The following is a 27,319-nucleotide window of genomic DNA, read 5'->3' on the forward strand; positions in this document are numbered from 1 at the left end:
ATTTCACCAATTTTGAGTCACAGATTTAATTTTTTGTGTCTAGAGCTAAGGTTGCTCAGAGATAAATTTGTCTTCCACAACACTTGTTGGGATTTCATCCGCATGGTCTGGCTATGTAGCCCTCTGTCCGCACTGCTGTTGGCGTCTTCCTTCATGCTCCTTTGTCCACCCTGACCGCCCCCCCCCCTCAATGGACAATTTAACAGAAACTCACTGTGAGTACAGCTGTAGCATTAATCCAACTGATTTTATTAGTGCCACATACAAAAATGAAGTTGAATCTACGCAAATACACAGAAATAAGACCAGTGTTTGTCAAAGTTACGATTATTTCAAAAAGGGGCTGCTCTCCGTACATAAAAATCAGCTCAGTCTATCTATGACTGCTTTCCAGTCAGGAAGCACATGGATACAATTAATGCATGTCTGCCCTGCCTTCCGCTGCAGAAAAAGAAAACGTGGCTATGTTTAAGATGGATACTACAGGCAATAACACTGGAGTCTAACTGGTCTGCATCCAGTATGATCATGTCAGAAACCAGTAGATTGCAAGGACAGGAATGTTCCACACCACAGAACAACGTCCACAACAATCCAGATATGGGTAATAGAGGCAGCAGCCATATCCGAGTTAGAGGGGAGCGCAGGCACCCAGACGACAAATGTATGACCCTTTCACACGCATGTACACTATTCGGAGAAGAGGATTACAGCCAGTCACTTAAGCCCTCCATGTAGTTGCCAGTTCTAGTATGCATTACAGTTTGTGTCTAACCCAAGTTTGACCAAACAAGGCATTGGTGGATAAGGGGTGGAACATCTGACTTGTATTAGGAGAGCAGTGAACCCTGGGGGTCTCATTCATGGAGCATGGTGAAGGGGGGGCAGTTCCCATAGCCCAGCTAAGTCCTATAAGGTTTCCATTAGTCACTCATATGTCCTTATTTTGTCTAGAAACCATCTGACCAGATGACAGAAAAAAGCAATACCAACTGTTAGCAATGACGATTGATATGCATTAGAAAGGATTCTGAACTTGGCGTCGGTCTTATTTTATCATTAGTGAAGAAAATTCCACGCAAATTCCAACTCCCAAATTAGTCTTGAAAGGTTAGAGGGCTGGCTCTGCATGGTACGAACTGAAGGCCAGCCAGACACATCATGGCCCCTGAAACTGGGGGGCGGGGTCACATCTTAGAGGCAGCAGCCACTGTGGAAGCTCCGCCTTGGGTGTACACATGAACGGCATTCTGTGGGCAGAGAAAAGAAACAGATCCAGTTCCCTCTGTGAGAAAATGAGAAATAAACCTGGCCAAGTAAGTTTTAAAGCAGTTTTTTTTTTTTTTTTAAACTGGAAACGTCCACTGGAAACAAACTCCACTCATCACTGCCCCCTACGCTTCAATTTATCCATAAACATTTTAAGCCCCAGTTACCACGGTATCTCCCGTCAACACCTGCGTCTGAAAGCTCAGCTCAGTCCATGCAGTATAACAGCTCGCCTCGGTTCATGGATAATAAGAGGACTTTCAGCTGGCTTGGTGCAGGACGTGCTGCTGGACACCAGCCCACTGCTTACAGCCTACAGCCTGCAAACCTTTTTGGCCTCAGCGTTGTGTTTGTCCAGCAGAGTCTGGACTCGATTCCCGTAATCTGGGTGGACGGCCATCAGGTTCTGCACCTGGGGGAGGTGAAAACAAAGAATGAACTGGCTGGTGCCCAAGTGCTGAGCGTGGCTGATGCAGGAGTGTTGAACGATTCTGACCGTCCGCTTCTGGATGAAAAGCTGAGCTCCCTTCAAATGTCCTGCCATGTTCTGGCAGAGGCGCTGGCGCTCGTCCTCATTTAGCACTTGGGTGTAGAAGTTACGGACCTGTGAGGACCCCCCCCCGCCCAAGATAACACAATCAGAAAGTCTACTCACACATCCAACAAAGCCCAGCTTTATAAGTGGCACCTATCACAAGGTTAAAGTATGACCTATAAAAAAAAAGGTACTAGTGCCCAACGAGGTCATCTAACGCACATCTAGATCATGTTCTCATTGGTTACCAGAACCATGTGACCTGCATGCCCAATGAGTGACATGACCTGGCACATGACGCCTACCTGAGTCACGTTGTCCTCATCGGCACTGTTGTAGCGCCCTACATCAGGGGACACCTTGAACTTAGACTCAAGGAAGCGTGGCTGGGCATCTGGGGCACTGAAGCTGTTGGGGTAATAGTTAGGGGCACCACCTAGAGGCGAGAGAGGAGAGAACTTAGCCACCCTGGTTTCTGATCGCTCATGTCATTGCCCACCTCACTTCAGCTGCAGAGCACCTAACCTTGGTTGTCAAACATGCACATGGGCCCATCCCTCTGGTAATTGGCCACCCGGGCACGGAAGGGGCAGTTGACTGGCAGCTGCAAGTAGTTTGCGCCCAGCCGGTGGCGATGGGTGTCTGGGTAAGAGAACAGGCGACCCTAGGCGAAGAAAAAACATCCAGCTCAGGTCCAAGAAAAAAGGCAAACTTGTCACCTACGGACGTGGGCCTCACCTGCAGCATCTTGTCAGGGCTGGGCTCGATGCCCGGGGGCATGTTGCTGGGGTCAAAAGCCAGCTGTTCCACTTCGGCAAAATAGTTCACAGGGTTGCGGTTCAGCACGATCTTGCCTACAGGTATGAGCGGGTATTCCTTGTGGGGCCAAATCTTGAAGTGATGTGAAAGAACAGATTTTTTTTAAAACTATGGTAACCTGTGTTTACCTTTTCACATGAAAAAAAACAAAAAACACTTGAGACGGGACCAAAAGACAGCCCCGATAAACTGGTTGACCCTTCCACATCACAGGGGTTAGGAGTGCACGCCCAAGTAAAAGTAAAAAACAAAGTAAAAATTTTTGGTTCCGTTGGCGCAAAAAGATACAGGTAACGCGAGATACAGATCACTGAGATATCACGTCAGAGGCTGCTGGCCGCCCTCAAACCAAACTGTACATATATTTTGAGCATTTCTGAGTGAGTAAACTTTTTGTGCGGCGTCTGCGGCTTTTGCAAAACTCCCAAAAACGCGCCATTTCATTTCTCCTGCCAACCCCCCGACATACTGAAACCGTGACAGGGAAAGTCAACCGTACTCCTAAACCGCAGCCTCACCTTGGTCAAGTCGAAAGGATTCCACCGAAACTTCTCGGCTTGCTCAAAGGTCATGACTTGGATGTAGAAAGTCCAGGAAGGGCAGTTGCCATTGGCGATGGCATTATATAGGTCACTGATGGCATAGTCGGGGTCAGTGGATGCCAGACGGTCCGCATCTTCCGCTCGCAGGTTCTTAATCCCCTGGTCAGTCTAAAGGAGATGGAGAATACCAAGCTTCGAATGCTATGTTGGATTTAACAAATGCAATATGCATCACTGATGCTGCAGCACTGCAGAACACAGCCCTGATAGCCAGTTGACATGTAAGTTGCTACCTTGTAATGGAACTTGCAGTAGACTGCCTGGCCCTCAGAATTGATCAGCTTGAAGGCGTGGGAGCCATAACCGTTCATGTGGCGGTAGCCATCAGGAATGCCGCGGTCGCTGAATAGGAAGGACACCTGTCCAGAGGGAAGGAGGTCAGAAAGTCTCCCATAAAGGGGCTTATGAGCAAACAAAATCAGCGAATGCTACCTGGTGGAGAGACTCAGGCCGAAGACTCCAGAAGTCCCACACCATGTCAGGGTCCTTCAGGTGGGTCTGAGGGTTGCGCTTCTGAGAATGGATGAAGGACGGGAACTAGGGACAGACAGACCAGTATGAATGGAAAATACCACACTACTTCTTGAGCGACGTGCACTCAAACTGAGCCTTAAGGGGGAAACTGGCTCAACAGGCTCAGAATCCAGTGAACGGGACCCACCAGCAGCGCATCCCGGAGGAAAAAAATCGGGGTGTTGTTTCCGGTGAGGTCCCAGTTACCCTCCTCGGTGTAAAGCTTCACAGCGAAGCCGCGTGGGTCTCGCACCGTGTCTGCAGATCCGGACTCCCCAGCTGAAACAAGTAGGTCAGGAGTACTTAATGAAGGGGGGAAAAAAGCAGAGACACAATGCATTTCAAAGACCTATAAATAAGCTAGCAGAGACTGCATGCACAAATCAGGCCCCCATCCCAAGCCCAAGGTTCACAATCCCCAAGTCACGCCCACTGTATAAAGATAGCAGCCGACAGGACCAGGGCCAACGTACGGCCGGCTGTTCCTCCCAAACAGCTCCGCCACACAGAGAGGCCGTGCTGCTTAGTCACAGCATGTCGGGCTACAGCCAGCTGGACCAATTTCAGAGCAGGCGAATGAACGTCTGGCTACCACAGGAGTACAAAGGTCATACCTTCGTGCCCCGAGACCCAGCTACACTGCAGAGGCATGACATGCCGTGATCTCCCCACGCGGCTATTTTGCCCTGTTCTCACTGTTGTCTTCTGGCATTCTTCCCTTTCTTCTCCCCTATATGAGCCACTTCATTTTTTTATATTAATAATGTATTGGCACACACTCTTCTTAAGTGCCTTGGCGTAACTTTATTGTGAAAGGCGCTACATAAATACTATTCATTCTATTTTCCTGCTAAAGAGGTGACGACCATTTGATTGGCGCTCGGACGACAGGGAAAGTTCACTGCACATCTGTGTCACCAGGCTTTTCATTCCACAGATAGATGGTAGTAAATGAAGAACCAAAGACAGACAAACTGCTGGAACAAAGCATGAAAAGACAGAAGGATGATTGCGTCTGTTTACAGAGGTGGACACGGTGCCAGGAGAGCCGGCAGCAGGTGCGGTCTTACCCACGGTGGAGAAGCGAACGGCGAGGGGGGTCGTTTTGCCCACGTACTCAAACACCTTGGCCTTGCAGTAGCGGGTGATATCGTGGGTGACCTCGAAGTATCCGAACGCCCCTGTGCAGAGAGCATCAGCCTGTCAGTCAGTTGCCCATCAGAGGAACACAAGCAGGCTCAGCTAATCAGGATCGGGAGACAAGCATCGCTCACTAAACAGTTACACATGATGATTCACTATCAATGGCCTTTTTACCGTTTTCTGTCATTACGTACTTTTTTTGGCTTTACATTTCAGTTCCCCTTTGATATCTAAGTTACACGCTTATAGGTAAATCTGTATGCAATAGTAACAATCAGTGAGTTTTCATTCTCCCATCCCTCAACTTCCTAGCAAGACTGAAGGAGGAGGGGGGAGCATACGCCATACCCACCAGCACCCTTTGCATGCACCACCCTCTCTGGGATGCGCTCGCGGTCAAAGTGCGCCATCTCATCAGTGAACACCACATCCTGTACCAGAAGGGGGCCCCGGGGCCCTGCAGTCTGTTCGTTTAACTTGTCTCCCACAGGAATGCCGGCCCCTGTCGTTAGGGTCTCTGGTCGCTGTGGAGACATGATAGGATGATGGTTCTTCGTTCAGAAACACCCTGAGCTGCCAACCAAAAGTTCCAGCTAGTTTCACTGTACCTTACCAAGCCATTGAGTTAAAGCTCAGCATTTAGATAATCACTCACACAAACAGCCAGTGGCCATAACAAGCATATTGCAACATCTTATTATTCATTAATTTACATGGCAAAATGCCATCACTCCCTATAACTTTCAAGGAGGCAAACCTTCTGAATAATGATGACAAAGTAACACCACAACCAGACAGACAGAAAATTAATCTTGCTCCAGGCAACTGGACATAAAAACACCAGTTAGAGGAACTCTCAAGTGATTTTAGCAAAACAAGAAGGTGAAAAACTCTATCAATGTATAGCAATGTTCATAATAACTACAGGTCAGGAAAAATCGTTTATTTTTTGCAACTGTTAAAAATGCGAGCTTTGCTGTATTTGTAACGTGTTCCTTTGACTTGCCCTGTTGTACCTTTACCCCATTTGGCACCATTAGAGATTATACAACTGCGCAGAGGGGTAAAGTTCAAAATGAACCAAGGCAAATTCAACAAAAAGATAAATGAATTAATGCACGCATGCATGCATGCATCCTCTCAAAAATGCTTCTTCAAAAAGAAGACTGTTGTGTACCTTCTGGACCAGGCCTTCAACGCCAAAGTTACCAGACGTTGGTTGCAGTCAGTCAGCGCGAGGCACTATGCATGTCGCAGATAATTAATGAACGCTAAATGCAATGCTGGGAAACTATGAAACGGGTTAAAACAACGATATATCCATGCCACTGATTTACAGCTTTGTGTTCACATTCAGAATTGCGTATTAATGCTGCAGCTCGCGCTGCCCTTGTATTGTCGGCGCGAAAGTGGCACACATGCACGATCAACTATAAATACATAACATACACGCAGAATTTAGCAAGTTAAACGTTTTGATAGACGCGAGGACACTTTCAACGCAATTAATGTAATGGCACAAAGGCTTGGGTAAGTAGGTGAAAGGGCGGCGTTGACAGCTCCGTAAGGCCTAGCTCTCGGTACGGCTAATTCTAACACCAACGGCCTGGAGTACAACACGCATAAATACCTGAGAGCCGCGGTTCTCCTTCCAAAGCTTCATCTGGTCGGTGGCTTTCTCCCTGTTCTCGGCCATGTCGACTACAGTTTTTTCCCTGGTTTTACCTGGGCTCTCTGCAATCTGCTGTGTTTATACGGCACTTCTCCTCAGTTCTCCGTCATTCACCTTTCCCCGCCCTCCTGTCCGCTTCCTCGCAGCCTATTGGTGTAGCCGGCGTCCGTCCAAAGCTCCGTGGCCGTGCAGTAAATAAACTGAACGCCACTCGTCCTTCCACGCTTCCCATTGGCTAACCACTGTTCGCCTGCGTTCACAAGCAACAAATTATCTGAACGCTGAGCGTCCGTCCGCGCATCCTATTGGCTTCACCGGCCTATTGGCAAACCAGCTAGGTGAAAATACAGCTTCGTCCATGGCACATCACTGTGAGATATGTATGTTAAGTTTAAGTTGATTTATTTTTATTTATTTTAATTTTTAAGTTTGTCTTAATCAGCTACACAAATATTACATCGGAACAGACCATGCAGGTACAGATGTGGCTTGTGATTTCTTGTCATTGAAATTCTCTCCATAATGCCAGACTTTAATATAAACCGTCAAAATGAGACACCGGACATGTTTTATTTATAGTTTAATTTTATTTAAAACAATATTCTAACACAATACTTTATTCTGGTCGCACATCTGTTACAAGTTCTGAAAAAGATCATGCACTGTAAAATTTTAATTTTTCGATCACAAAATGTAGAAATGCACACAATAAATGATTATATTGCTTTGATAAGATTTGGCACGATGAAACATGTTCAGGTCACGCTTAAGTTTAAAACGATGAATTTTCTCATATGTAATAACTTGCTACAGCATAAATTTACGGTAGCCTACTGGTGGTTGGAGCCTTTACATGTCAAATAAATAAACAATAAATAAATAAAATAGACAACATTTATTTGAGTCATAATTATAGCATATTCTCGTATTTAATAATTCATAATAAATATGAATAGGTATTATGTAATATGAGCAAATGAACTGGCATGTAGCTACCTTGCAACAGACAACCCAATAATACATAAATATACCATAAAACTTACTTTGCAGGAATTTAAGGAAATTTTAAGTACACATGTCAATGGAAGCAAAATATGTTAATGCATTAACTTATTCTATTACTATTCTATTGTACAAAAAAAATTATTGCCTGCCCATCCTGTAGTGCTTAGAAAATCCATAAATGGATGACTTTTTCACTAAAAAGTCAAAGGCCATTTGAGAAGTGTAATTATAGTGTAAAGCTTAAATCTAAAACCAAAAAATGGTCAATGCATTTAAAAAATTAACAATGGCAGGAGTGGAATCAGTTCACTCTGAAGGAGGTTTGTCATTCATGCCACGTTCAGTAAGAGTCTGTCCAAAGTTCAGCAGTTCACCAAGCTTTGAGATTATTTCAGACATAAATTCCAGCATACAAAACATATGCTGGAAACCAAACAATGCATGAATCAGAATTATAAAAAAGTAGTACAATGGTGATCATCTTCAAACAAGTTAAGTAGTGGTCGATAAGTGAAGAGAAGTTAAAATCAAAGTATCACACATTGCATGTTTTACGTGTTCAGTTCGAGAATGTCTCTGGAGAGATGGATAGCCTGAAGTTAAGATTGATTAACCTGGATTAAGAGAACCTGGATTTAAAAAGCACAAGATATTAGACAGGGTCTAAGACAAAAACACGCTTCATACCAAAAAGCTGTAGGATTTAGACTTTTATACTTTATAGATCTGATAGAAAACTCATCTCAACACCTGCTTGTATTCTATTATAATATCATATGCACTGTACAACTGGTTTTAAAAGACAAAGATTCGTTTCCTGAAAAAATAAGCTTTTGCACCCATCATTTTTTTATTTTACTCTAGAGCCTCGGATAAGCTTGTTCACTGTTTTTTTTTTAAACTTTTCCCCATCTGTGGTGGTGTAATAGTGAGACATTAGGCACCATGCAGGAACAGAGTGTGATCGGAGAGACTGGGACTATGCTTCAGGGTTTTGATGACGTGGCGGGACTAGGTCTGCCGCAGTGGATGCCACATCGATACTGGTTTCCTCAGCGTGGCCAGCATCTGATTCCAGTGTGTGATGCCCATGCCGCTGGCCTCTGGGCCGATGATCACATGACCCACATTCTCCCCCCGGCCGTCATCGGTGTACTCGGCGACCGTCACTCTCAAGGAGAGGTCCTGCCGGAGTAAAGGCATCAAGAGATGGGGGTTAGGGGCAGGGGTCCTGGGAGCAGGGAGACATCCTGGATGACAAGCTTCACAGAATATCAGCAGGCAGCACCTGAAGTTGGACGGGCACAGAAGGAGCTAACAGCTTTTCTGGCTGCACTTACTTGCAGCACAATGGCCGGCACAGAGAAGATCATGGCCTCATTGAAGATGGGATTGGTGTCATCCCTCTTCATGGAAGTCTTTTTCTTGCTTATCTTTCGTCCGTCCTGGAGTAGGTACACCTTGACGAATGGATCTGTTCCCGAATTGGAAATGAAAAGCACAATCTTATCATTTACAGGTTTCTTCTCTGCTATGGGGACACAGTAAATGCTTCATATAAATACTAGAGTTGGTTATGTAAGGTGATCTGCTTATCTTGCTTACTAAATCCTACCTTTGTTTGTTTCCTTTCAAAAGATGAAAAACCTGGATCTCACCTGCTGTGGTTTTTCCATTGGTCCACACCAAGTTCTTGGCTTTTGCTATAACGACAGTGAGGCGCTCTGCTGTAGGCAGGTAGCTCAGAGAAAGTAGGATCTCCCCAACTGCATCTACAGCCTATTGACACAGAAGGAAAAGGCAGTTAGACAAAAAAGGTACCACAAACTGCCTCTTCTCACATTCATGTCAGTTTCCCTTTACCGGTGACTACCTTGTTTACATCCTGAAGGTACAGCCAGGCATTGAAAGGCCTAAGTGAGAGGTCCAGGTCTGACAGCTTCAGCTCTGCTACCCCGGTGCTGATGTTCCTCTCATCTGCGTCCACGCCAAAAGCCTCGAAGCACAAGCTTTTGTCTTCGAGAGAAGCTGGGTCCAGTGGGACGGAGAATCGCTCGTCAAACACCACGGTGAACGCGTTCCTCTGGACCTGCCGTCAGACACCAACAACAAGCAGAGATGCAGAAATCGCAGATCGTGACGTTGTCCCTCAACACCAACGCCTCGCCAACCGAAAAGCCTAATTGCAACTGTGGGAACGGCTGATGTTTTCCCGAACGTCAGTATCTGCGGACTTGAAAGAAAACAGGATAGCAGGAAAGGAAGGTCTGTGTGATGGAAAGATCTCCCCAAGGATGGTGTAAATGCACCAGGCTTCAAAGTAATCGCACCATGAAGGCGAACAAATGAAATACAGCAAAGCCCGCAAGCTGTCATTCTGTGAGATGCTGGTAATAAGCGCAGATGCTGTAGTTGCAGTCTTATTGCATTCTTCCACTGCATTGTTCAGTATCATTAGCATGAGGCGTTAAGCGTACAACAGAAAGCCTGTGACGGGAATGGTGCCAGTCTCACCCTGGAGATGCCCACGCTCAGCTCGTCAGGCAGCAGTGTGACGCGGATGAAGCAGGAGGGAAAGTCTTCCTCCTCCTTCTCAAGAAGGTCCTTCCCTTGCAGCAGGGAGAGGAAGAGCGTCCCCGTCCGTGCCTCGTACTCCAGCGTCACCTCCAGCTGGCCCACCGTGAAGTCGTGGCCGAAATTGTGAGCGACGGAAGAGACGGAACTCAGGGAGTCGGCAGAGAGGGAGCGGCTGAGCGGCCCGGTTCCAGCTGGGTCCAACTCCCTGCTCATGAGCTCGAGAGGCCCTAGCTCACGCAGCCCGTCGGGGGTGTCCCCGAGCTGAAGGCTGGGCTTGCGGCTTGTCGATGCCCTCCTGTGGTTGGAGGCTGCGACTCTCTGCTAGAGAACGAGATGGAGAGCAGCATTATCCATCACTTTTAAATAAAGCACCAAGTATTGTCATGGCAACCGGTGTCCTGTCCCCCCTGCATTTTAGCACCCTTTTACCTTTTGTCTCACTTCTGAGTAAGAAGTGCCATACTTCTCCTGCAGGTAGCGGTGGTCGTAGTTGGGGAAGGGGGATGGAGCGGGGAAGGTTCCGGATTTCCACAGCTTCCATAGGTTGAAAGCCACCAACATCAGCAACGTCAGGAAACCGGCCACATAGAGCCCCACCTCCCAGCCAGGCGGGTTGCGAACCACTGCAGGTAGGAACCAAAATGACACCAGGTCCAGTGGAGTAAGTGTGGCCCAACGTGGTGCCATTAACCGGCACCACTCACTTGTGCTAATATTTGTGCTGCATAGACATTCACATTCCCATTCATCTGCTGGGAATGAACAAAAACAACCAACGCTGACAGCAAGGGCAGCCTCTGGAGATGTGGCCCAAATCTTTTGTTCTGATATTCGTGTGGCATACTGTCTTGAAGGCGTGACATGTTATTGAAATGTCTCATCACTAGGGAATTCAAGAGGTAGCATTATACAGGATATGTAAAGGGATGTGCATTGTTCATGGCATGTAAAGGGTGTCACATCACTGGGGAGGCTGTAATGCAGCTATGGAACTTACCGCTGAAATGGTAGTCAGATATATCCCTGCCTTGCGCTGAGGACATTATGGTGCTTCCTGTGGGAGACCATAAAAATAGATATTAGAAAATATCGTTTTGGTGTCTTGCTGTCACTATTAGCTGTCTTCTGGATATCAGTACACATAATGAAACGCACATCAGAAGTAGAATTTGTTGCTAGTGTAAAACAGGGCAGAGAAGTGCAAAATTTAGCTGCTTTGTTTTTTTTTCTTGATTTTTATCCTGTATGTAAAATGCTTTGAGTAGCATGTATGAATGGTGCTATAGAAATAATAATAATAATAATTTCTTAGCATGCTAATTTGTTAGTATTTGAAATGCCAGGGTTGGAGGGAGACACTAATTTGTCCCTGAATAAATTGCTCATTCTCTATACCCCCCTCATCAAATCCCATCGGTCTGAGTCAGTGGGGGCCGGGGGTGGGGAGAGTTCATACACTGCCTGAATCTTCTTGATGCAGGAGGGTGGGTGAGCTGGACCATTACACTAATTACACTGAAAAAGGAGAGTGCGGAGTGCCATTGAACTCTCGAAGCTAAGTTTGTAAACGTTCTGAAGTCCAATTAGAGCAGCTGGCGCAGTGCAGAGGAGCCCACCCTGAGAGCGGCCGATACGGCGGACCTCGGCAGGCCAACAAGGCGGACCTGGGCAGGCCAACAGGGCGGACCTCGGCAGGCCAATGAGGCGGACCTCGGCAGGCCAACAGGGCGGACCTGGGCAGGCCAACAGGGCGGACCTCGGCAGGCCAACGAGGCGGACCTCGGCAGGCCAACGAGGCGGACCTCGGCAGGCCAACAGGGCGGACCTCGGCAGGCCAACAGGGCGGACCTCGGCAGGCCAACAAGGTGGACCTCGGCAGGCTAACAAGGCAGAGCTCGGCAGGCCAACGAGGCGGACCTCGGCATCCTGTGAACCATCCCAGCGTTGACAGGAGTCTCTCATCCGCCCACCATGGCACAGTGCTCCGTGTGGAAAGCAGCCTGACCCGGCCGCCCCCGCTGCCCCCAGTGAAATGCGGCGCCGGAAGCAGGAAGTCGCCTATCCTCTCGCGCTTTCTAAGAGCCGCGTCTGGCCACACCCACGTGCTGTCTGACATGCCGCCTCAGCCTGCGCGTTGACATTCAAATGTTTTCTGCAGAATTAGGGGTCTAAAGCACAACCATCTGTCTCAAATCTGCAGATGCGGTGTGCTGTGATACCATCATGAAATATTTTAAGAAATACATATCCTTCCTAGAACAGAGAGATTTTTATTCACTATAGTATCCGCTTCATCGAGAGAAGAATTTTTGCTCCGGAGGTACGTATAATAAGAGAAAATGAACCTAGAAACATATTAGTTTTCCTTTCTTCATTCAGGATCCATCAGGACATTTTAAAAACCAACCATTAATCAATCTCTCAGTTAAATATGGGGGCTGTGACCCAACACTGGCCCCCGCAGATTGACCGGAGGAGCAGTGCTGGGTCTCCCCTGAGAGGCATTACCACAGTGGGGTGGTGCTGGCCTAAAGTGGGGAGGGGGGGCAGCAATCTCATGTCATGTGAGCAATCTGCCTAACAGGGGTCACTAAGCAGCCAAACGAGGGCACCAAGAACACAATGCCACGTTCTGCTCGTCATTGGCCTGGCATTTCAGGCACACGTTGGGCACCACAAGGACACACGCAAGGCCCCCATGAACTGAAAGAACACACGGGACGTGTTGTCGGTGACATGATACCTGCAAGTTACCGCCACTGGGCATGCTACAAGTAACGGAGCAGTCTTCTGCATTGGAGGGGGGGGGGGGGGATTAAAACACTCAGCTCCTCTTTATTGGTCAGTCACGTTAAAACACTAGTGATCGATAATAATGGACGTCACACGGCAGCGATTTCAACGGCATTGGTGCACAGTCAGCTCATCTGTGCACAGGGGAGCCTGGCTGGCGAGGACCCGTAAATCAACTTTGCTTTTAATCTCTGGCAATGATTCATAATAAAATTAACCACCTCGCTGCCACAGTGGCGCACAACGGTCGGCGGTGGCAGGACGTAAAAATAATATTACCGCGGCACAGCCGCCCTGTCGCTCGCCGGTGCTTTGCTGCTCGTCTCCATCCTGAGGATGTAGATGGCAAGGGGGTGGGGCCATGGGGACAGCCCCAGGCAGGGGGGAGGCAAGGGAGGGAGACCCTTTCTGTTTTTTTAATAATGACAGGCAGCAGGACAAAAACCCCCTGAAGCTGTGGTCTCCCGCCTGCTCTGGATAAATGGTGCAGTCAATACAGAACAGAAGGGTCTCTCTTCGCATGCAGGAGCACAAGCTCTGCACACAGTTTGATCTGAATCCAAATGGATGGTCACCCTGAACTGGATTTCCTGTCTCTTCCTGAGTCACTTGCCACCTACCATTAGCACGCCAGTACGGCACCCTGAGGGGGATTTTCAGGCAGGTGAGGTCAGTGTTGAAAAACTGCACAATTGTATTTAATACTCAAAATAATGGCGGCTGGGGATTCCTACAGGGTCCAACATATCAGACTTATCTCCTCTCTGGAGGCAGAGCAGCCACTGTGTGTGACAGAGCCCTATGCAACCAGGTCTCACGTGTGCACCACCGAACGAGACCGACGTTCTCCTGGTGGGTGTAGCGGATGGTCGCTGGGTGTAGCACTGCATGAGAGGAACAGAGAGGCCATCTTTACAACCTGCCTTGGAGTTGCTGAAGGACTGAACAGGGTCCAACCAAACAACTATGCAATAAACTCATTAACAAGGCTCCGAAGGAAAGCACAGCTCCAGATCTTTGCTAAATCATTTAATTCCATACGTGGTACATGTCTATGTGACACTGGTATAAATACTGACAATTATTCTTTCCCATAAGGATTATAATATATAAGACTGGTTGCACTCCAATTTCTTATGTCCAAGCCTAAATGAAATGCATTAAAATTCCACGAACTATAGAAAATTGAATATCCAGGGAACTTTTTTTATACTCCAAAAAGGTGAGGTACAGCACATCTTCTACGGTACCTTCATCCTTCTTAGCCCCTTCTACCCGGCACTGCAAGCAAGGAAAAGATGCGAAAACGCCGCGGAGATACACCAAAGCTCGCTCGAAACAGCATCGGATGACGGCGGACGCAAAGGAGCAGGGAAGCGCACTTACCGAGCTGCTGTTTGGTTTGGTGCGGTCAGGAAGGGCGGATGAAAAGTCCACCGATCTTCCGTCCTCAGTTCATTTACCTCTCGCCATCAAAAGGAACAAGTGCCCCCTGTTCCTCTAGCAGCACCTTTGTTGGGTCCCTTCCTCAGAGCCGTACATGCGGCATGGGCGATGCGCTCCGCTATTTTGCAGCAGCACCGTGTGATGCTGCCAGTATTATCGAAGCAGTCCGAGCGTCAGCATGCAAGGTGAGGTCCCGCTATGCCCGCCGCTAAAAGCATCCCTCTGGAAGCGCTCCCCCCGACTGCAGAAGTCCCACCCCTGCAATGCAACTTCGAGCTGTTGAGAAGAAAACGCCGGACTGCTTCGGCGCAAATATCCCCCGCCGTTTCATTGCAATCGGCTTTCAAACCCCAGCCGGCACTGCGCTGTACCCACTTGCCCGAGCACCGAGCCTTACATCCCTTCATGCATACCGTGTGCTAAATGCCCCATGTTTAAAGCGTCGCACATTGCATTCAGTGCTGCAGGCAATCTGTCTCAATGATAAAATGAATGAATGAATAATGATTAAATGCTGCCTGAATTTACAGCACAGTAAGTCATTTTCTGTTACACATAATCTCTCTTTTAGGATAAGAGTACTCTGGGGCTATAGAACAGAATTAACTAAAAGTGCAGCCTGTATAATTCAGGGTATACATATATAATTTGCAAATAAAATGATATTCATTTCATTATATGCGCTACTCTTTCGATGTTGTATAATTCACGCCAGCGTCAATTATAAATCTTTACCACTGTGTACTAAATACAGCAAAAGGCCTAGCTGCTAAATGCACGACAGATTAATGCGTGTATTTATTTACTTTACATAATAACGAGGAATCTACACAGAACCCACAGGAGTCCGCAACGGCGGTGACGTCATCCGGTAAGACTACACGGTTCAGCTGGTTCCCTTAACAAGGGATTTGGCTCAGGAAAATAACGATCTTACTCAGTAATTAGGAGTGTTGTGGCAGTACTCGGGGCCAGACCAGTTACGCCACGATTTTGTGCCTGATGCTTGTTGGGATTATAGGGCTGATAAGGGTATTGATGAGGAGAATACCCCTTCGCCGCGCGGCTGTTCTGCAGGTCAGCCGCGCGCTAGGTTGATCTCCAGTTCACTAATCTTGTCTGGTAATCTCGTCTCCCATCAGTCCCGTCTTCTACATTTTCGCTGACTGATGACTCATTCACATTTTTAACACTGACTGCGAAGTGTAGGTGGACCTGGGGGTGGGATCTATTTATTTCATTCCCAGTGCCCTAGTGTGGTTCAGTACTGCTTTACATTACATCATGTGAAAATGTGAAATGTAAATGCAATACTGATATTGGTGTTTGTGGTTTTGCTCTATATGTGTTAGGGAAGTTATTTCAGGTAGGCTTGTATTTTGTTGTATATTGCCCTTCTAACTAGCAAACAAATAAACACTGACACAAAAAAACATTTTAACAAGCATAGTTAGTTAAATTATCCATACATAACTGGAAAGTTCTACAATGGCTGAAAATATGTTGGGCAACCCTCAAGTCTACTGAAAGTCCTGCAGACGCAGCAGAAGCCGCAATTGTCGCTGCACCCGTTTGCATGGCTGTCCCCCCCGGCACGGCTGCATTGGGGCACAGGGTGGCGGGCTGGAGTCCTTCAGGATGGCACAGGCGTCCTGGCAGCCGTCGGGGCGGTAGAAATGGCCACACAACTTCATCAAAGTGCCCAGCCCCATCGCGGCATGTACCATTCTGAGGACGCTGGGCGCAGGGGCACCATTAGCTGCAAGCTGCCATTTGGGTGCTGCCAGCACTGGGACAGCAGCCTGTTTTGCTTCTCAAAGCCCCGCCACTGCGAGGAGAGGACCATAGTGTCGCTCCATGCCAGGCACCTCTTCGCCTGCAGCCAGCCCTTGGTCCGGGCCAGTGCCGGGTTGCCTGCTTGCCCCCCCTGCAGCCACTGGCGATCGGCGGCCTCCTGTTACTTGCTGCCATCGTGCTCCTACGCCACTGTTGCTGCAACCCACCTCGGGTCGCGTTCTGGCGGCAGTGATGCCGGTTACCCATCGCACAGGAGTGGCCACATCCGGTTTGCTGTGGGGCTGGTCTGGATGTCAGGCAGCCACACCTCCTACTCTGTGTTCCAATTGGCCAGCCTGATCGTCACTCACCTCCCCCCCTTCATCGTTCCACATACGCTGGTGTCAGATGCATCACTTCCCACCATGGCAGTGCTGGCGAGTCAGTGCCCAGTAAGATGCCCAGGCGGATGAGGGGGATGGATAGGCGTGTACAATTTGGCAATATTAGATCGTAAATGATTAAAACGTCCCCACGATCTCTTTTGTCAGCCAAATCCTTTTCGTCACACCAGTAAACCAACAATAGAAATTCGTGTCCCCATCCCAACATGCAACATGAACCACATTCCCTGTTTGGCCACGCAGCGGCATGAATGCCATAGAAGAGCTGGTACATTGGTAATATGTAACTTTATATTCTCAGAAATTTGCAAATGTAGGACTTGCTCATCAGATGCCAATACAGCAAAGTTTAAAAAAAAAAAAATAGAATCTTTTTATTGAAGTTTTGTAAACACAGCATAAAAAAGATTAAGAGGGCGCATGGAAGGTAAGTATGAGTGACCACTGAGTAATTCCCTTGTCAATGCCATGAATACAGAATAAGAAATAAAAAAGAGTGAAAGAAAATAATAATAATAATAACAACAATAATAATAATAACAATAATAACAATAATGATAATAATAATAACAATAATAATAATAATTATAATAATAATAATGAATAAATAAAACCCAACCCCTCACCCAGTCCAAAGTTTTTTAACCACCATAAAGGAAAACACCTGACAGTATGTTCAGCTATTTTTTATATTAGGTTTTGTTACCTTATAAGGCTATTATTTATTCATTATTTCAAATAAGGGAATTAGTTTTGCTTATACTGTGCAGTAACTTGCAAAATGGCCTTTTCTATATGGGATTGTCCCATGTAGAAAAATAAAAAGTTGTCTCCTGTTGCTTTTTTGTCACAAGATGTTCCTTTCTTACAGTAGACATACTGCTGATCCATGGGTCCAACCAGTTATGGTGTAGTGTCATCACTCCTTAAAACTGTCTCCCAGAATTTCGTAGGGTTATCCCCATTCCTCCTTGCATATTCAAGTTGACTTTTTATGTGCCTCTTGATCTAATGGAGTCTTGGTCCTGGTCCTGGAGCCCTTGTTTAATGTTTCTCTGATAGTCTGCACCAATACATTTCTTCCCGCTACCTTTTTCTCATCCTGCAGGTCCCTGGCAGTTAGAAGGGGATTTTTCTCAATTTTGCTGTTTAAATGTCTGATTCCCTTCGGTGAAATGTTGCTCTTTCACACACTCAGGCAGGTTTGCTGTTGTACCATGAGTCTTAAACTTGCGTCTGATGTTGCCAGCTACGTCTCTAGGAATTTTAAGTGTCTTGCAAAGTTTCTTGTAGCCAAAGGCTTTTTGTGTGCTGCAATTAATTATTCTCTCTGATTTTGTAAGAGCTTCGTTTTGCTTTGGCATGTTTACAGCTAAAGCTGTTCACATGCAAGTGCTTTATTTATATATGTGTCACATTTACACTAAACTAGGCTCCAGTATCACATTCCTAAATAATTGTTTAAACAAAGCTTTGTAGCTTTGAATGGGAGTTGAATTGATTTTGATATAGCTGTATTACAAATACCCTGCAACTCAGAAAAATTACATTATATAGTTTCATTATTAATCTGAATATGTCACTCAGATGATACAGATGCACTTTGTAAAGAATCTCTGTATTCAGAAAAGCTTGCATCTGTGAATCGTTACAGTCTTACGGAGGAGTTGAATAACTGATTGCAATTGTAAATATTTAGTTTGAAGATGGAGAGATCCAGGATTGGGATATATGCAAAAATATAAATAGTGTGAAACATATATTTGCTCATGGCCACAAACAAACAGAGAAGAACAGGATGTTCTAATTTACTGGCATGAAGTACACAGTAGATGCACACATTATTTTTTATCATTTTATGAAAGACAGTCTGTTCGCATACATTTTTCCCAGAAACGTCTCTCAGGCAGGTTCTTAGTTTCCTGAAGGTGGCGATATTGCTTCTTCTTGGAGTGTGTAATATTGTCCTATAATCCACGTTGGAACTGTCATATAAACACAACCAGTGTGATCAAAATGTTAATGTCATAAACAGCACCGTTACAAAGTATTTGCCCCTAATTCCTTATCTTTTTGCTTATCTGTAACATTTAACTGGGTCTGATCTCCAAACAGATTTAATATAATACCAAGGACAACCTGAGTAAACAGAACTCACAGTTTTTTAAACGATCATTTCATTTATTGAAGGAAAATAATTCACCAGCACCTATGTGAGAAAGTAATTACCCCCCTAAACTTAATACTTGGTGGAGCCACCTTTTGCAGCAGCAACTGCAATGAAACGCTTGATTGTTTTTTCCCCCACCAATCAGAAGTCAAGAGCCACTTGTGTAGATCTTCAGATTCGGTCTTTATTGTAACAGTGAGGTTACAGCCAAGGCTGGACACTAGGGTGCGGTGAAAAAATTCAGAAATGTGGCGCTCAGGAGCATGCAGGAGGACCTACACTGACATACTGGCAATATACACTATCCTTTATCTATACCACAGGAGCCTGCTTACACTGACATACTGGCAATACACACTATCCTTTATCTATACCACAGGAGCATGCCTACACTGACATACTGGCAATATACACTATCCATTATCTATACCACAGGAGCATGCTTACACTGACATACTGGCAATATACACTATCCATTATCTATACCACAGGAGCATGCCTACACTGACATACTGGCAATATACACTATCCTTTATCTATACCACAGGAGCATGCCTACACTGACATACTGGCAATATACACTATCCATTGCCTATACCACAGGAGCATGCCTACACTGACATACTGGCAATATACACTATCCATTATCTATACCACAGGAGCATGCCTACACTGACATACTGGCAATATACACTATCCATTATCTATACCACAGGAGCATGCTTACACTGACATACTGGCAATATACACTATCCATTGCCTATACCACAGGAGCATGCCTACACTGACATACTGGCAATATACACTATCCATTATCTATACCACAGGAGCATGCCTACACTGACATACTGGCAATATACACTATCCATTATCTATACCACAGGAGCATGCCTACACTGACATACTGGCAATATACACTATCCATTATCTATACCACAGGAGCATGCTTACACTGACATACTGGCAATATACACTATCCATTATCTATACCACAGGAGCATGCTTACACTGACATACTGGCAATATACACTATCCTTTATCTATACCACAGGAGCCTGCTTACACTGACATACTGGCAATATACACTATCCTTTATCTATACCACAGGAGCATGCCTACACTGACATACTGGCAATATACACTATCCATTATCTATACCACAGGAGCATGCCTACACTGACATACTGGCAATATACACTATCCATTGCCTATACCGCTTTATCCATCTGGGTCTTACCAAAAATACACATACATTACAGTACATCGCTCTGCAGCTCTACGTGCATTACAATTAATCACCTGTCACATCAATGCGCAGATCCACGCTACGTGTCATCCTTTTCATAACGCAATGTAAAATTGTTCCTCAGTGCCACCAAAATGAAAAGTATTAATGGTTAGATACACTATATTACCAAAAATATTGGGACACCTGAATTCTATGATTTGGAGGGGTGTTCCAATATTTTTGGTAAGACCCAGATGGATAAAGCGGTATAGACAATGGATAGTGTATATTGCCAGTATGTCAGTGTAGGCATGCTCCTGTGGTATAGACAATGGATAGTGTATATTGCCAGTATGTCAGTGTAGGCATGCTCCTGTGGTATAGATAATGGATAGTGTATATTGCCAGTATGTCAGTGTAGGCATGCTCCTGTGGTATAGATAAAGGATAGTGTATATTGCCAGTATGTCAGTGTAAGCAGGCTCCTGTGGTATAGATAATGGATAGTGTATATTGCCAGTATGTCAGTGTAGGCATGCTCCTGTGGTATAGATAAAGGATAGTGTATATTGCCAGTATGTCAGTGTAGGCATGCTCCTGTGGTATAGATAATGGATAGTGTATATTGCCAGTATGTCAGTGTAGGCATGCTCCTGTGGTATAGATAATGGATAGTGTATATTGCCAGTATGTCAGTGTAGGCATGCTCCTGTGGTATAGATAATGGATAGTGTATATTGCCAGTATGTCAGTGTAGGCATGCTCCTGTGGTATAGATAATGGATAGTGTATATTGCCAGTATGTCAGTGTAGGCATGCTCCTGTGGTATAGATAATGGATAGTGTATATTGCCAGTATGTCAGTGTAGGCATGCTCCTGTGGTATAGATAATGGATAGTGTATATTGCCAGTATGTCAGTGTAGGCATGCTCCTGTGGTATAGATAATGGACAGTGTATATTGCCAGTATGTCAGTGTAGGCATGCTCCTGTGGTATAGATAATGGATAGTGTATATTGCCAGTATGTCAGTGTAGGCATGCTCCTGTGGTATAGATAATGGATAGTGTATATTGCCAGTATGTCAGTGTAGGCATGCTCCTGTGGTATAGATAATGGATAGTGTATATTGCCAGTATGTCAGTGTAGGCATGCTCCTGTGGTATAGATAAAGGATAGTGTATATTGCCAGTATGTCAGTGTAAGCAGGCTCCTGTGGTATAGATAAAGGATAGTGTATATTGCCAGTATGTCAGTGTAGGCATGCTCCTGTGGTATAGATAATGGATAGTGTATATTGCCAGTATGTCAGTGTAGGCATGCTCCTGTGGTATAGATAATGGATAGTGTATATTGCCAGTATGTCAGTGTAGGCATGCTCCTGTGGTATAGATAAAGGATAGTGTATATTGCCAGTATGTCAGTGTAGGCATGCTCCTGTGGTATAGATAATGGATAGTGTATATTGCCAGTATGTCAGTGTAGGCATGCTCCTGTGGTATAGATAATGGATAGTGTATATTGCCAGTATGTCAGTGTAGGCATGCTCCTGTGGTATAGATAATGGACAGTGTATATTGCCAGTATGTCAGTGTAGGCATGCTCCTGTGGTATAGATAATGGATAGTGTATATTGCCAGTATGTCAGTGTAGGCATGCTCCTGTGGTATAGATAATGGATAGTGTATATTGCCAGTATGTCAGTGTAGGCATGCTCCTGTGGTATAGATAATGGATAGTGTATATTGCCAGTATGTCAGTGTAGGCATGCTCCTGTGGTATAGATAAAGGATAGTGTATATTGCCAGTATGTCAGTGTAAGCAGGCTCCTGTGGTATAGATAAAGGATAGTGTATATTGCCAGTATGTCAGTGTAGGCATGCTCCTGTGGTATAGATAATGGATAGTGTATATTGCCAGTATGTCAGTGTAGGCATGCTCCTGTGGTATAGATAATGGATAGTGTATATTGCCAGTATGTCAGTGTAGGCATGCTCCTGTGGTATAGATAAAGGATAGTGTATATTGCCAGTATGTCAGTGTAGGCATGCTCCTGTGGTATAGATAATGGATAGTGTATATTGCCAGTATGTCAGTGTAGGCATGCTCCTGTGGTATAGATAATGGATAGTGTATATTGCCAGTATGTCAGTGTAGGCATGCTCCTGTGGTATAGATAATGGATAGTGTATATTGCCAGTATGTCAGTGTAGGCATGCTCCTGTGGTATAGATAATGGATAGTGTATATTGCCAGTATGTCAGTGTAGGCATGCTCCTGTGGTATAGATAATGGATAGTGTATATTGCCAGTATGTCAGTGTAAACATGCTCCTGAGCGCCACATATCTGAATGAGTTGTTTCCCACTTACTCATTGTCACTGACCGATTGTTAGGTTCTTGTATTAAATTGGAACAATTTTACATTGCATTATGATATGGATGATACGTAGAGTGGATCTTAATGTGACAGGTGAAAACCTCATTCGCGTTGCGTAACCTGAAAATATTAACCTATTTCAAAGATATTTTGCACGTTTAATAACGAGGTCCAGTGACAACTTTTCCGCACTATAGAAAATTGCTATTAGAAATTTTGATTTTTTCACCCCACCCTACTGGACACCCATTCTCTATGCGTTATGTAGTGCTAAATAATATTCACAAGATCAGCATTGCTGTGGAGATGTTCTGGCCCACTGTTTGCTACAGAACTGTTTTAATTCAGCCACATTGGATGGTTTTCGACTTTGAACTGCCCATTTAAAGTCCTGGCCCAGCATCTCAATGGGACATTGACTAGACCACTTCAGAAGGATATTATTTTCTTCCAGCCATTCAGAAGTGGACTTGCTCCGGTGCATCAGATCACTGTCCTGCTGCATGACCCAGTTGCACTAGAGCTTCAGATCACGGACATCCTTCAGTACTTCTTGGTAGACGGCTGAGTACATGCGACCCACAGTCATGACAAGTCACCTGTGTTGTGTAGTAGCAAAGCATCGCCACACCATCACACTGCCTCCACTGTGACTGATTGGGCATGATGTTCTGTGTGTGGAAGCTGGTTAGCTTTATTCCACATGTAGCAGGACCCATGTCTTCCAAACAGTTCCACTATTGCCTCATCAGGCCACAGAACATTCTCCCAAACGCGCTGGGGGTAATCAAGGTGTTTCTTGCCAAATGTTGGTGAGCCTTCATGTTCCTCTTGTTCAGCAGCGGCTTCTGCCTTACAACTCTCCTATGGACACCATTTCTAAACAGTGTCTTTCTTTCACAGGTCTTCAGTGCACTGCTGGAGTAATTCTACTAGGCTGCCCCCTCCTGGGCAGATTTGCCACTGTTCCAAGTTTTTTTTCCATTTGGAAATGTTGACTCTCACAATGGTTTGCTGGAGTCCAAAGGTTTTAGAGAGTGCTTTGTACCCCATTCCCGACTGATATATTTCAATGACTTTCTTTTTCAGGTCTTCAGTAAGTTCTTCTGATCAAGGCATGACGTGTTGCTTCTTGAGACCCCTTATACTAGTCCACTTTTAAGGAATGGTTCTGCTTAAGTAATGAGTAGATTCGACAGGGTTGGCAGCAGTCAAGCTTCGTCTAGCTTGATTTAACCAGTTATCAGTTAGATTTGGTTCATTGGTTGATTGAGTGGCTAAGAGGGCAATTATTTGTCACATTTGTGATATAGGTGTTGGTGAAATGTTTCCTTCAATTAATCAAAATATCATTTAAGAACTGTGTTGTGTGAATTATGCTAAAATAAACAAATAAATAAATAAATGTCATGAATAAGAAAAGACAGAGGGAATCAGGAGCAAATACTTTGCCACTGCAGTGTGTGTGTGTTATGGATCCAGGCGGGTTTGGAGCAAGGACGAAAAGGTGGACGACCCACTTGTGGCTCACCAGACAGGGGTTTTAACAAAACAGAAAACACTAAGAACACAACAAAACTAAAAGGACCATGAGGGGTCAAAAATAAAAGGGGATCAACAAAGACTACATTTACAAAAGGGTGAGACAGGCAGGCTACAAACAGAATGTTCAAAACTAACATTCAACTAACACAAACAATGAACCACTTGGGACTAAAACTCAGGCAGGAACTTAAATACAAAAACTGAACAGGGTAATGACAAGCAGGAGTGAGACAGACAATTAACCAATCGGGGAGGGTGCAGGACAACGAGCAATCAGGAAAACACACAATGGCAGGCAACAGGTGAAGCTAATAAACTAAAACATGAAACACAAACTAGAAACAGGATCTAAGAATGAGGAAAACTGATAAGTAAAAAACACAATCAAGGGCAAAAACCAAAACCGAATACAATTGAAAACACAGGGACTAGAAAACTGATACAACTGAAACACAAGGGAACAAAATCTACAAAAACAGAGGAGGCGGGAATCAAACATAAGACAGAGGGGATCACAGGCAGCCACATGCTCAATGCGTTGAGCCATGTGGCTGACAGGGAACAAGGGAAAAGAAAGACTGACAATACGAGGGACAGGATGACCAGCAATGCCTGCTGGCCAAATGGGGAAGGGACACAGCATGGAACAGGAGTCGACCCTGACAGTGTGTTACTGATGGGCTAACTTTCCATACTTTAATTTTCATTCAGCCTGTGTGTGTAGGAAGAGAGACAGGATGTGCACACTCTCTTTTTCTCAAAAAAAAAAAATGATGCACAGTGAATTCGGCATTCATGTACTTTCCCATGCAAACCTGAGATCTGTGATACAGCTCAGATTTTCCACTGCCTACGCATGAGTGTTTCAGTAAGGTCGTCCGGAGGTCTGCTTTTCTTCAGACCACTTTCAAGATGTACAGTATTACATTGTTTTTTGTCCACCCCCCCAAATGCCTTAAGTGCTTGTGGTTGGGTTCATAACCTTTTTGTGTCATGGAGAATACATGAAATCACGCATATTGGTAGTGTGATTAAGCCTCTAGAGACCCAAATTTCCAGTTAGAAGTTGGTGAAAATAAACATGCAATTTTTCCCCCGTCCGACTTCAGGGACCACCTTAAATCTCTCACGCTAAGAACCCCTGACAATTGCACTGCGTTTTCATTTATACCCTTGACAAGTCAGTTAAACACATCTGGCTTGTATTAGCCTTCGCAAAATGTTCCACTACATCAGCCAAGAAGAAGGAGAAGTGGAAAACATTCTGAGCTTACATACCCACTCTGGTATTTGCTGTTCTGTGCCTGGTTATGCATTGCCCTGATAATTATCTTGTGTTATTCTTGTATTTTCAGTGCATTAACTCCTCCCATGCCAAACACTGCCTACTCGCAAGCTGGCAGACAGTCTGCCTAATAGTTATGATTCCTACCATCTGATTTAATGTAAAAGTGGTAGTACGGGTCTTCAGGCACCTCTCACAAGTCAGCCGACGTAAGGTGAGGGTTTGTCCACTTAGTAAATCAAGCCCCACACAGCACCACGTATTTATTTCAATGTTGAATTATAGTTACATTTATAGTTGAATTATGGTCAGTGTTAAATTATCAACGTTGAAACCAAATTGATTTCTTGTCAGATTTTCAATATTGAAAAACTGATGGTGGCAAAACCTTGATTCAATGTTGATATGAAGTGAAACATTGAAGATCAACATTGTTTCAACCTTTTTGTCTGATATGGAATCAATGTCATTTCAACATATGTGTGCTATCTCGGGGTGTCCTCATCAGAAGATCAAGCAACATTTCCGTTATAATTGTTGCCCACATTGCGAAGTGTTATAATTCCCCACACACAAAGTTCAGCGAACTTTTGCAGGTCACGAATGTTATGTGGATTAATAGAGTATGCACGAACACACAATGAATGTTATAATGTTACTCGCGACTTGGCGTTTATTGAACACATTTTAAAGCCAGAACCAATGAGAGGGAGAACTGAGCAATGGTAGAAAAAAACTTTCTTCGACTCCATTTTGTTCAGCGCAACAACTTTTTTTTTTTAATCGGGCGCAGCAGAAATTTCCGAATGAAGAAAACTGGACTTTTGGGCTCATTGCTTCAAAACGTGTGCATACATCGCCATCTAATGGGGAACACAAGTACTGCATTAGAAACGCCGATTTTAGAATAAGGCGCTGCAGGCTTCAATGAATTCACGCAACTGTGTGTATTGTTATATAATACATTAACAGAGTTTTATTTTTAAGTATTAAGAGCATGACTTTATATAGTTTAGACAGAAGTTTCACGTCATCAGTGTAAATCAAATTCCTTTCCTGCTGATTGGTTCCACGGCTGTTATTTCTAAGAGCATTTTCGGTGTTTGTTTATACAGTTTCATGCTGCAAATCACCATTCTGATATACAGTGGTACCTCAGAACTCGAACTTAATCCGTTCAGAACTCGGGTTCGAATCCTAAAAAGTTCTGATCGAATTTTCTAATCGAAATAATGGAAAACCAATTAATTGGTTCCCGGCCACAATAAACTACACCTAAATATGTTTTTAAGCATTTAAACACAAAATGAACAGGGTAAAACAAGAAGAGCATTTTTTTCTTAATGGCTTCCAAAACGATAAAAAATGTACCCCAACATTACCCCTGTCCTGCCCCAATCGTCCGCTCCTTCCGTGTGCCACGCCCCCTCGTTAACCCCGTGTGGAATCCCCGTGTGATCAGCTATTTCTGGTTGTTGTCATTAGTCCTCTGTATTTAGTCCGCGTTTCAGTTTTTTTCCCCAGTCCGGTCATTGCAACGTTTTTCTGCATGTTCTTAATTAAACCCCGTGTTTCTCGATCGCTTGAGCCCTGTCGATCCCTGCTTCCACGGTCCTGCTTGACAGATCGTGACAACCCCAACTTCCTTAGCCATGCCCCAACACTGCCGCAGCACTAGACTATGCCATGCTCCATTGTTTATTTTTATTATTACTCTGTATCCGTTAATTTGTTCGTGAATTGCAAACTTTTAGGTTGTAACATTTGTACAGCTATTGCTTAACTTTTTGGTGAGCAATGGCAAAATGATATAAAGTACAGTGTATTACCTGATACGGTATTTTCAATAAAAAAAGCACTATCACCAACAAACGATGATATCACAGCGAATGCGAGGCTGAGACTGAAGCGTTACCCTTCTTTCTGCTGAGAGGCGCCCGTACAAGTTATCTTAGATTGGCGTTCACGGTTTGACTTCCGAGATTCAGATCGAGTTCTAGGTCATTTTTTTCCGAACTGGTTGGTTCGACTTTTAAGAAATTTGAGTTCTAATGAGTTTGAGAACTGCGGTACCCCTGTATATTAAACTGCTAAAATTTATCCCTCCAGCCAATAGAATGGCAACTTTGACAACAAAAGTAACAAAACTGACACAGA

The 27,319-nt window shown here is 44.8% G+C and overlaps 2 protein-coding genes across 3 annotated transcripts; both read right to left on the reverse strand.

Moving 5' to 3' along the window:
- Positions 1-228: 228 nt before the first annotated feature.
- Positions 229-6,684, reverse strand: cat (catalase). Its single transcript, XM_023822829.2, has 13 exons — positions 6,512-6,684; positions 5,234-5,405; positions 4,809-4,919; positions 3,887-4,017; positions 3,658-3,762; positions 3,459-3,584; positions 3,142-3,333; positions 2,543-2,695; positions 2,330-2,468; positions 2,110-2,240; positions 1,766-1,873; positions 1,598-1,681; positions 229-1,250 (listed from the first exon to the last, which is right to left on the reverse strand). The coding sequence occupies exons 1-13, from the start codon at positions 6,575-6,577 to the stop codon at positions 1,188-1,190; spliced, it is 1,581 nt and encodes a 526-aa protein (XP_023678597.1). The 5' UTR covers positions 6,578-6,684; the 3' UTR covers positions 229-1,187.
- Positions 6,685-7,120: 436 nt separating this feature from the next.
- Positions 7,121-15,147, reverse strand: syt12 (synaptotagmin XII). 2 transcript variants are annotated; one of them, XM_023822780.2, is made up of 8 exons: positions 14,315-15,147; positions 11,133-11,189; positions 10,565-10,758; positions 10,073-10,453; positions 9,432-9,647; positions 9,217-9,337; positions 8,899-9,032; positions 7,121-8,743 (listed from the first exon to the last, which is right to left on the reverse strand). In XM_023822780.2, the coding sequence occupies exons 2-8, from the start codon at positions 11,176-11,178 to the stop codon at positions 8,570-8,572; spliced, it is 1,266 nt and encodes a 421-aa protein (XP_023678548.1). In that variant the 5' UTR covers positions 11,179-11,189; positions 14,315-15,147; the 3' UTR covers positions 7,121-8,569. The 2 variants fall into 2 exon arrangements, with proteins under 2 accessions (XP_023678548.1, XP_023678546.1); XM_023822778.2 differs by having other exon boundaries at positions 10,073-10,456; positions 14,315-15,143.
- Between the last annotated feature and the right edge of the window lie 12,172 nt (positions 15,148-27,319).

The sequence above is a fragment of the Paramormyrops kingsleyae genome, chromosome 13 (genome assembly GCF_048594095.1).
Source record: "Paramormyrops kingsleyae isolate MSU_618 chromosome 13, PKINGS_0.4, whole genome shotgun sequence".
In the NCBI taxonomy this organism is placed as follows: domain Eukaryota; kingdom Metazoa; phylum Chordata; class Actinopteri; order Osteoglossiformes; family Mormyridae; genus Paramormyrops; species Paramormyrops kingsleyae.